Genomic DNA, 10,528 nt, shown 5'->3' on the forward strand with positions numbered 1-10,528 from the left:
TTCTTACTGCTTACGGCCATTGTAGACCGCGCTTAAGGCTCATCTACATTAGCTGTAAAGGCTCGTCTACAATAGCTGTAAGAGTAAGGCTGTAAGGCTGTAACGTAAGCTATCAGCGAATGAAAATATTTCATTTCGTGTCTTGCAACTTTACAGTCTTACTCTTACAGCTAATGTAGATGAGCCTTTAGAGTAAGGCTATAAGATTGCAAGACACGAAATGAAATATTTTCATTCGCTGACAGCTTAAGGCCATTGCACGTAAAAAAATTTTAGTCGTAACCGTAAGACCGTAAGCAAATTGACCAATCACAATCCAGCATCTCGAAATATACGAATTGTGATTGCTTCTTGCAAATTGTGATCAATTTACTTACGGACTTACGATTACGACTAAAACTTTTGTACGTGCAATGGTCTTTAAGGCCATCACACATAAAATTCCGTAAGAACGTAAGACGTAAACTTAAGATGTAAGACGTAAAGTCCATGACACACAGTTGGCGTAAAACATAAAAGTCAGCCAATGGAAAATGCAGAAAGATTCCTTTGCATTTCGTAAAGTTTAACCTGAAATGTCAATGTTAGTACCATTCCACCAAACAGTAAGTATGCTTCCTTTTTATTGAATTTCAAATTTTACAATAATATAAAATGTATTTAGATATATGAATTTTAGAATCATTGACACTTTGATAACAGAGTGTTTTATAAAAAAAAAATGCATCATTTAGAGTTTGTTTAAGTAAGGTGTTCTATTAATATTTCTTTCAATAACAATTAGGGAAAAAATTGCCAGTTTTAGTAACAAACTTAAGTCACGTATATCTTGTAAAGGAACATAGTATAGAAGTAATTGTATATACGTATAAAACCATTTTTCAGGTCATTTATTGAAGGAATTTGTTGAACACTTGCAAATGACAGAAGAGGATATATTACTTACAGGAGGATATATTACTTACCATCAAATGCCCATCGCATAACAAGAGGAGCATATAATCAAAGAGACTTATTAGCAAATTTCTTTGTCACTTCTGAAGGTGAACTTCCATGGCAGTATACATATGTCCGCAGAGGTTTCAATTGTGATGATACTCCAGACATGTAATTATATATGTTTGTAATAAATTTCCAATGTACGTATAATTACAAGATATTGTTTGAATGTTTCATTTATTGCAAAATATACAATATCAATAATCTATATATTTTATATATTATATAAAGAAAGATTATATAATATTATATAAAGATACAGAAGAATATATATGGAATAACTCTTTCCCTGAGCACGTCTACATATAATTACAATTAAATATCTTGAATATAAAAACGTAAGCATAAAATATTATAAAGAACAAGAAAATAATATAGCATCCTATCTAAAAATAAACATTAGGAACATTAGGAACACAAATACGAAATTAATAGTATGCTATCTAAAATTTGAAATATAAAAATGGTTCGTAACTTTGCTGTCATTTTCGTCTTCAAGAATTATATAAGGTTCATACAAAATTTGCATAATTGCTTGCTGGCGTTTATATTTTTCATATGATGGTAACTTTTCTAATTGATTCGCGATTAACCTTGCAAAAGTTTCTTCCGAGGAACCAGTAATTTCGGAATTACGATTATTCTGGAGACGTTTGTGCATAGTTTGACAAAGTAAAACTAGAGAACTCTCCAATGCGCCCGAGTTATCTTTTTTCTTATATGGTGGTTGTTGCGACACTGGTGTAGCTTGCAAACTTTTGAATGCTAGAGGTGTTGACTCTCTTGTTGAAAACAATGTAGATTCTTCAGATTCATCAAGAATACTAAGTGTATTTGGACAACATTTGGGTGAAGTACTTGAACTTGAGTGATCATTTTCGAGTGAATTCATTAATGATGCAGCAGAGCCAGTGTCTGGCAAGGAAATGTTTTTAAATCGTGTTGAGAAGTTTGTATATGGTTGCACAGAAGGTTGCATCGGTATTTCATCTCCTGCATTAGAGAGTTGTGAGGCGATCTTGAAGATTGAGGACTCCGTATTTTCCATAGTTGCACTGTCCATTGGAAGATTGATTTGATTGTCTTTTTTATTTGTTAACAGAGAACTCGTTGGTGAGATGTGTGTGTCAGGCTTATTAGCTGAGACATCCATTGTCTTTATACGCTTCACAATTGAAACATTCGTATAAGACCTGAGAAAGTCATATAACATTACACACTGATATATGCGTCAACATTTATTTATGTTCTTGTCTCATAAACTTACTTCCTTCTTTTGATATGGTCATTTAGAAATGACATATTTTCGTAATATATAAAGCCACTTCGTTGACTAACTCCACTGCCACTCCTTGAATCCAACTCCCTTTACCGTTTTCCTTTACCGAATCTTTCACGGAGTCTTACCCAACGTTTTGACAATCCAAAACTATAAAAACATTGATTTTCTTATTAATAAATAAATAAATAGAAGAGGTAGAAATAAAGGCCCCCCTCAGAGCATATAATAATTACCAGTGCATACTCTATTATTGTATATATTATATAATTATCATTTAATAATAGGGAATTTTTGCAATATCGTCTTCCAGATACGGTAACGCTAAAGTACGTTCCGATATTCACTGCCAGTACTTCAAATCTATAGGATACATAACACAAACTATATATTCGCAGTATTGGCAATGAATATCGGAATGTACTTTAGCGTTACCGTATCTGAAAAACAGTATTGCAAAAACTCTCTAATAATAGGCGATTTTTGGCGATCATTTGGTGCATGTACCAGGTTGTCACTGGCCTAGTTTACATTAAGCATTTAATATATGTACTAATATTCTTAAAGCACAAGTGTCCAAAATATATTCCAGAGATATCCAAATATCTTTGAGACGTTTCTATAATATATTAAACATTTATGCCATATAGATATTTAGTACATATGTTAAATATTTAGTATGAACTAGCCCAATGACAACTTGGTACATGTACCAAACGACCGCCAAAAATTGCCTATTGTACTCATTTACCTGAACTGTTTACTGCTAAGGCTATTTCTTTCCACGAATTTTCTTTCATCAAATGGTCTTTAAAATTACGATTTTGGTAGTTATAAAGATGTGGGTATGCTCTTACCGCATCAATAAGCAGTTCATCATTTTCTTTACCATCCTTATTTTCAAGGGATTCATCATTTTCCGAGTTATTAAACATATTACAATATTTATTGTGATCACTCATTTCATCTCACTTATCTCACTGCGACAAATGCTACTTAAAGCTAGCGGCACACGGTGCTTGTTTTCGTGCCGGATTGCTTGCTGGATGAAAATACTGCGATCTGATTGGTACATTTCCGAAGATGGATGGAAATGCACCAATCAGAACGCAGTATTTTCATCCAGCAAGCAATCCAGCACGAAAACAAGCACCGTGTGCCGCTGGCTTTAAATAATCTAACCTTACTAGCTTCGCTTCAAATGTCAAACTAAAGTGTATAGTCTGATCAGTTGTGATTGGTTGTCCATAAGACGTAGCCATAAAAATTTCATCCTTACTGAATTTTTCGACGTTACGTTTTATGTTTTACGGACAAAAGTGGAGGGGTTACGGAGAGCTGAATATTACATTGGGATTGGTCGATTTCCTTACGCTTACGTCTTACGTTCTTACGGAATTTTATGTGTGATGGCCTTAAGAAATGGACCACGTTAAGAAAAGAAACCAACCACAGTTGATTATTTTTGTCATAATCGACTGTGATTGGTTTATTTCTTACCGCTTACGCTTACTTCTTACTGCTTACTGCCATTGTAGACGACGCTTTAAAGAATCGCACCACTGGACAGCATTGAGTTGTCATAAATCATGAAGATAGTAGATGGTCGTGCCTATCATACCTTTCAGTCCTAGTGAACTAGCTCGAACTCGATTTATCGTAAACACATATTCAGAACACGCTTGTAACTATGTAGCGCGCTGTTAACCAATGAAAAGCCACGCATATGCCTTCTGATTAGTTAACAGCGCACTAACATAGTTATAAGCATGTTCTGAATATGGGTCCCTATGAATACCGGCCTTAGTTCTAAGATTAATTCTAAAGTCTCCGCTACGAGCCGCCACTATTTGAACTTACAAATTGAGGTAGTACGACTCAACGATAAATTTGGCAAACATTTTGTAATATACAAAAATCGTAATGTCGTATTTGTTGTTGTCCTATAGCGTTTGTTTTACTCTTTTCTGTATTCCTTGATGTTTTTGTAAGAATTTATAAAAAAAGAAAAATCAATGCAAAATGCAGAAAAAAGAAATCTGCTCATGTGACATCATACATGATGCGAGAAAAAGCGGGAAAAAGTCAGGCAAAGTTGTATCACGGAAATGTCAGTTCTTTAATTTATTTATTTACACATATTATGATTCTGGCTCTTGTTTGATTACACGATGGCCGATGAATTCCCAGATCCGGATGAAGAATTTGATCTTATTCATCAAGCAGACTATGAGACTTTGAGAGAGTTAGAAGGTAAATAGTATATTTATATTTTACTTATTTATTTAAGAAAATACTTCTTTATTAAGGTAGACATATGTTTAGAAATACGTTTAGAAATTTATAGAAATAATGTTATAGAAATTTATAGAAATATGTTTTAGATGTTTTTATGCTAATAATTATATATATTATATTGCTAGCTTATACTTGATTATAATTACAGAAGATAAGTTTTTCACAAAAAGACAATTATCACAGCCTGGTCCCAGTGGAATATCTCAAACAGCAAACAGAAATAAACAACAAGCTAGTGTCGAAGTCTCTATTCCCTCACAACTGACAAGTTGCAATGAAATTATTGACAATAATACACCTAGCACTAGTAGGAAACGCACTTATGAGGAACTCTTTGGAGATATCAGCGATCTTTTAGGAAATGATGTTTCAGGTGTGATGAACTTATATGCTTTATTATGTTTCTAGTTATATAAAAATTATATTTTGAAAAGCAGATATTATAAGAATAATTTTCAGTTGACTTTGAGGAACCAAAGGAAAAGAAACTTCGATGGGATCAACCTGAGGAAGTCATTAAAAAAATATTGGATGCTAGACAATTGATATATGAACATACTGGAAATAATTTAATGACAACAAAGTATAAGGGAAAGTAAGTAAATTAGTAATATATATTGATTATAACAGTATAAATCTTAATATTCTGTTTAATATAGTCATTCTTATCTGTTTAATATAGCAAGAAGAATTCAATTTCCTTGCGCGTCCCACAATGGAATTTTGTAGCAGTCACAAGGACATATGATTCTCAACGTCTGTATGTCAGAGTTAAGAATATTCAGAATGATGTCAAACAGTCCACCAAGCCATTTACCAACTTGCTTTCCATACCCTATAAACAGTTGAAAGCTCAAGCTGAAGAAGTTGTACATCTATTTCTAAACTCTTCTTCAGTCATATTTTTATATAATAGCATTTATTACATTATGTTCTTATAGATAACAAGAAAGAAAGAATTGTCAATACAGATGATATCAAATCTACAAGAAACAAAGAACATAGTCAATGATGAGTTATGGGTCGACAAATATCGACCTCGATCCTACATAGAATTACTCTCGGACGAAACTGTTAACAGAGAACTCTTACATTGGCTGAAACTTTGGGACAAGATAATATTTAATCGGAATATCAGTAAAATAAAGAATAAAACAAAATTACCTGAGTTTGGAACGAATGAGGAGGATAAGATTGAGGAAGTGGATAGCAAAGGATATCCAATAAAAAGAATAGCTTTGCTCAGTGGACCACCAGGATTAGGTAAAACAACTTTGGCACATATAGCGGCTAGACATGCCGGCTACAATGTTGTTGAGGTCAACGCGAGCGATGAAAGGAGTCCGGATATGTTCAGGTAATGCATGAAACTTACACGATGTAATTCGTACAATTGTGTCTTTGCGTTTTCGTTTAGACAGATCCTCCTCGCGTCGACAGAAATGAAATCCGTGATTGGCGCTGATCCGCGACCTAACTGTTTGATTTTCGACGAGATCGATGGCGCACCGGCTGCATCCATCGAACTTTTACTAAAGTTTGTTCAAGGAAAATTAATATCAAAAACTAAAAAAGGAAAAAACCAGGCAGAAAAAATGTCAGACGGCTGTACGCGTCCTGTGGTGTGCATCTGTAATGAACCGTACGCGCCAACATTACGGTAATCTTGATTCAAGAAAAGCTAGATAAATTTACAGTTATATTATTTGAATCTGGAAGAATGTATTATATTCGAAATTTGTAGAACATTGAGAGCCACCGCTGTAATAATACCAGTGCCGGAAGTAAGTCCCTTGAGATTAGCCGAACGTCTAATGGAAATAGGGAGAAAAGAAAACTTGACCTTGGATTTTGGCGATCTTGTCAAAATAGCGGAGAGGTCTGCTTGTGACGTGCGATCTTGCGTAGGAGCGATACAGTATATGGGTAATACGGAACTGAAGGATAACTTATCTCTAGGTCTAAAAGATACCCGTAAAAACTTGTTCGATTCGTGGAAAAGTATCTTAACGATCCCCATACACAGAGGAGGAGTCGTTTCTGTTTCCGAAAGGATCGAAAATATCTTGAGAACGGTGCAAAATGGTAACTATGAGATATTAATAATGTGCAATCCATTGTTACAAATTTTAATAGAAATATTCGATCGTTACAAATAGTATTATCCGTCAGGTGAAACGGACAAGTTGGCGCAAGGAATATTTCACAATTATCCTGAAGTCTGCGATCGAAAACTCGATGATGTGTCCACATCGTTGGAGTGGTTTCAATTTTACGACTTGATAACATCGCTCGTTATGCACAAGCAGATCTGGTCGCTGATGCCCTATACAAATTATGGATTCATCGCGTGGCACTTGCATTTTGCGCGCATGCAGAGAGTGAAATTGTCTTATCCTACAGTTTTTAACGAAGTGAGTATTATATCCAATTAATCAACATAATGTACACAAACTTATCGTTACCTTGTGTCATTATATATGTAATCTTACTATTGGTAATAATAAGTTTGTGTAATAACCCACTAAACACAAAGTTGTTATATAACAAAGCAACTGTTATATAACATACCATATGATTTAGCTGACATTATAACATCGATGATACTTTGTGTTTACTGGGAAATAATAAGAAATAAGTAATGTCATCAGGTAGTATAATAAATAATAGATAAATTTTAACGGCAGACGGATACAAACATTTCATTTGACCTGAAAAATTCAAAATTATTGCATAATCCAATATTATAACTGTTGTAGGTGAATCAAAGATCAGCAAAGAACACAGGTATCTTGACTGCGATACGAAAGGTGTGCGGGCGCGATACTTTCACCTTGACTACGGACATTGCTGGTTTTATGCCCGATCTTCTTTCACCTAAATTGCGTACAGTTCCTTCTCACTTATATTCGCCGAATGAAAAAGCTGCTCTCGCTAGAATAGTAAACGTTATGCTCGAGTTTGGCTTGTCGTTCGTGCAGGAGAAGAATCCGCAAGGCGGATATGTTTACAACATAGACCCGTAAGTTAAACTAATGATAACCTGTGAATTTTTTAGAAATTACCATTACTTTTTAGCAACATTTTGGATGTCGGTGTTCTTCCCGATTGTAACGCACATCGGTGTCTCGCGTACGCTGTACAACAGATAATCGCGCAAGAGCTGGAAGTTGAACGTTTGAAGCGTGCGAGTATCTCGATGGGTATAATCGATCCCGAAAACGCAACGAATTCGGAGAATTCTAAAACTGTAGAAAAGGTTACAGATAAACCCTCTCCGAAAAATACTAAACAATCTGAGAAGAGAGCAACATTGTTAAAAGAAGTGGTGAGTTCTATCACGCCTTTTTTCGCTTTCCCTATATTTAATATATACTCTAGAAAATGAATTTATAGTAATATTATCTTCATTTTTTTCTATATATTTGATGACAATCATTTCAGGTATATAAAGATTTTTTTGGAAATATCATCACAACTGAAAACAAGAAGCAAAATAAAACGATAAATCATATTTCACCGAGGTCTCAGAGAGGATATTCTCTGATGCAGAACGTCTTGACAAAACATGGAATATGGTATAAATATAAAGAAGGCTGTAATAATGCCGTTCGTCGAAGTGTGTTCATGGAAAAATTCTTGTAATAAAATAATTAAACAGCATTCATAACGAAAAAAGTATTACTTTATTCTTTTAACTTTATAACGCAATCAACTATTCGGCAAGTAATCATAGTATAATTTCAAAATTCTTATATTGGTAAAGTAATTTGCTTCTCTCTAGCTTTTACCTGAGCAATTTATGTTCGTTATTCAATCTATATTCAATCTATATTTATAGTTATAATTATGCAGTTGATAAAGTTTTGCCATCAAAAGTTATATAAGAGAAAAATTTTAATAAAAGAACGACTTAGACTATAGACTATAGTTTGTATTGTTGATAATACAATGTGATACTTCTGCTCCGTTTGGTAAGCCATTTGTAGTGTATAAGTACACTAAAGCACACCAAAGTACACAAAAAGTTGGTACACTTGCAGATAAATCGTCTGCTATACTGCCCGAAGTGACTACATGAGATAGCTATTGCACAGCAGTTACTTATAGGATACTGCAATCGGATCGGAAAAGGACGGATGATGCCATCTATTCACGCAAAAAATATTTGAAACATTTCTTTGTACGATTCAGTTGTACGAGCAAACGAAAGAAAGCGACATGGAAATAGTATGTATTAATTACTTATAACCTATAATTTTATTTGAATATTCCATGCCATATAACAAATATGGTGTAAATATCTTGCGGGAAAGCCGAATATACGGTGTCAGTATCGATACTAAATTTGAAAAAAAAATTTGAACATTCTTGCTGTTATAATTTACATTTTATATTGGTAAAATTTACTGTGTATCTGGCATCTTCAGTAATTTGTATTTATATAAATTTTATTTCGTTGTAATTAATCTTTTATTTGTTTCAACAGTTATCTATTTTTTACTTCACTCATTTTATAAACATGTAAAATTATATATAGAAGTAAAAGAAATTATTTATTTTACATTTCAGCAAGAGAAAAGGGAAGTACCATCATTGCTGAAAAAGATTTTAGCAATTGACGCCTACATAAGTAATGCCTTTGTTAATCGAGTAGAACACTTTTTACCTCTGAAACAACTAAAAATACATTACAGAGCTCTGGAGGTAAGATTGCCAACTTTTTGTACAAGTGATTTGTATCTTATATCATAAACATATATCTTGCAATGTATTCATTATTTTTTCTTAGATATCATGTCATGGTATAGTATGGCTTGTAACTACTCTCATGTTTATCTGGGTTTTGGCTAACAAAAATTACTATCAGTTGCAAGTAAACCTTTTTATAGGTGAATTCAGAGTAAAATTGCAATATATATCACATATGAGGAACATGTATCAAGAAAAGAACTGTTTTCAGGATTGATACTCGACATCATTCTGGTAGCTGTATTAAAGGCAATAACAAGAAGGAGACGTCCTTCGACCAACGACGATATTTTCTGTATAGGTCCTGATAAATATTCTTTTCCGTCTGGGCATGCATCGCGAGCAACATTTATTGTATATACCTTCATCTATTTGTGGCCTGTAGCTTTGTTATGTGTACCATCTTTGCTAGCATGGTCTTTTTCTATATCCATGTCCAGAATTTTGATGAGAAGACATCATATACTTGATGTTCTGGCAGGTATAGCACTTGGTATTTTTGAAGGCCTGTTAATAGGATATATATATTTAGAACAAGAGACTTGTGTGAATTTGGTTTCATGGATCACTGATGAAAAAATGTCTGGAGCAGAGTATGATGTTTGAATACAGTTATCTCTTATAGCACTTATCATTTTTATTATAAATAATCTAAAGATATTTAACTTTGTATTATGTAATATATACTCATATGTTTATGATCAATTTAAACATAATAGCCTCATAAAGATGAAAAAATAGAATGTGTGATTATAAGATGATGTGATAGACTGACTGACGATTGTTATTTTGTAAATTCGTTGAATATTATGAAATAAACCGACAAATTTTTAATCCTTATCCATTTATTTCTTTCTTATCAAGTAAAAGACAAATATATCCTCATTTCTTTTAACATTGTATTATCGAAGCAGAGTCTTTCTTTATTGTAAAGTTGTTCGTTACGCGTATCGCGTTCTTTTCCTTTCTCTAAGGATTATTATATAAAACTCAGCTACGGAGGGTGATACGGATATCGCTGTTCAAATGTTTGTCTAAACTTATTGTATTTCTACATGTATCGATTATTAATTCCATTACATTAAGTTTATGGTAATGTTTGCAAGTTAATGAGCCCGACATAAAACTTATTCATCCGTACTGATCCATTTCTTTAATAATAGTCCTTGTAATCTTTGTAGAATGTCCCTCTATTTGGAT

At 33.4% G+C, this 10,528-nt stretch overlaps 3 protein-coding genes across 6 annotated transcripts; 2 read left to right on the top strand and 1 right to left on the bottom strand.

Annotated features, from left to right (window-relative positions):
- Positions 1–1,366: 1,366 nt before the first annotated feature.
- Positions 1,367–3,285, bottom strand: LOC112590411 (uncharacterized). Of its 3 annotated transcripts, none has more exons than XM_025306782.1 (3): positions 3,136–3,285; positions 2,267–2,428; positions 1,367–2,164 (listed from the first exon to the last, which is right to left on the bottom strand). In XM_025306782.1, the coding sequence occupies exon 3, from the start codon at positions 2,150–2,152 to the stop codon at positions 1,439–1,441; it is 714 nt and encodes a 237-aa protein (XP_025162567.1). In that variant the 5' UTR covers positions 2,153–2,164; positions 2,267–2,428; positions 3,136–3,285; the 3' UTR covers positions 1,367–1,438. The 3 variants fall into 3 exon arrangements, with proteins under 3 accessions (XP_025162567.1, XP_025162565.1, XP_025162566.1); XM_025306780.1 differs by having other exon boundaries at positions 1,367–2,192; XM_025306781.1 differs by having other exon boundaries at positions 1,367–2,192; positions 3,030–3,139.
- A 910-nt stretch (positions 3,286–4,195) lies between these two features.
- cutlet (chromosome transmission fidelity protein 18 homolog) lies at positions 4,196–8,257 on the top strand. 2 transcript variants are annotated; one of them, XM_011153094.3, is made up of 11 exons: positions 4,196–4,531; positions 4,725–4,949; positions 5,036–5,171; positions 5,259–5,445; positions 5,518–5,933; positions 5,994–6,236; positions 6,321–6,661; positions 6,749–6,990; positions 7,336–7,598; positions 7,655–7,904; positions 8,021–8,257. In XM_011153094.3, exons 1-11 carry the CDS (start codon positions 4,450–4,452, stop codon positions 8,219–8,221), a joined length of 2,586 nt encoding a protein of 861 aa, XP_011151396.1. In that variant the 5' UTR covers positions 4,196–4,449; the 3' UTR covers positions 8,222–8,257. The 2 variants fall into 2 exon arrangements, with proteins under 2 accessions (XP_011151396.1, XP_011151397.1); XM_011153095.3 differs by having other exon boundaries at positions 5,259–5,442.
- A 289-nt stretch (positions 8,258–8,546) lies between these two features.
- On the top strand, positions 8,547–10,168 carry LOC105190370 (phospholipid phosphatase 6). The gene is made up of 4 exons (XM_011153096.3): positions 8,547–8,806; positions 9,149–9,283; positions 9,369–9,468; positions 9,540–10,168. The coding sequence occupies exons 1-4, from the start codon at positions 8,798–8,800 to the stop codon at positions 9,932–9,934; spliced, it is 639 nt and encodes a 212-aa protein (XP_011151398.1). The 5' UTR covers positions 8,547–8,797; the 3' UTR covers positions 9,935–10,168.
- Positions 10,169–10,528: the final 360 nt, after the last annotated feature.

The sequence above is a fragment of the Harpegnathos saltator genome, unplaced genomic scaffold (genome assembly GCF_003227715.2).
Source record: "Harpegnathos saltator strain DR-91 unplaced genomic scaffold, Hsal_v8.6 scaffold8, whole genome shotgun sequence".
NCBI lineage: Eukaryota > Metazoa > Arthropoda > Insecta > Hymenoptera > Formicidae > Harpegnathos > Harpegnathos saltator.

What these genes read in the sequence shown, in the direction of transcription:
- LOC112590411 (XM_025306780.1), bottom strand. Translation starts at nt 2,301, where the DNA reads ATGTCATTTCTAAATGACCATATCAAAAGAAGGAA. An exon ending in GACCATATCAAAAGAAGGAA is followed by an intron (nt 2,193 to 2,266) that starts GTAAGTTTATGA and finishes TGACTTTCTCAG; the next exon opens with GTCTTATACGAATGTTTCAA.
- cutlet (XM_011153094.3), top strand. Translation starts at nt 4,450, where the DNA reads ATGGCCGATGAATTCCCAGATCCGGATGAAGAATTTGATCTTATTCAT. An exon ending in AAGCTCAAGCTGAAGAAGTT is followed by an intron (nt 5,446 to 5,517) that starts GTACATCTATTT and finishes ATGTTCTTATAG; the next exon opens with ATAACAAGAAAGAAAGAATT. An exon ending in CCGTACGCGCCAACATTACG is followed by an intron (nt 6,237 to 6,320) that starts GTAATCTTGATT and finishes CGAAATTTGTAG; the next exon opens with AACATTGAGAGCCACCGCTG.
- LOC105190370 (XM_011153096.3), top strand. An exon ending in TACATTACAGAGCTCTGGAG is followed by an intron (nt 9,284 to 9,368) that starts GTAAGATTGCCA and finishes ATTTTTTCTTAG; the next exon opens with ATATCATGTCATGGTATAGT. An exon ending in GCAAGTAAACCTTTTTATAG is followed by an intron (nt 9,469 to 9,539) that starts GTGAATTCAGAG and finishes AACTGTTTTCAG; the next exon opens with GATTGATACTCGACATCATT.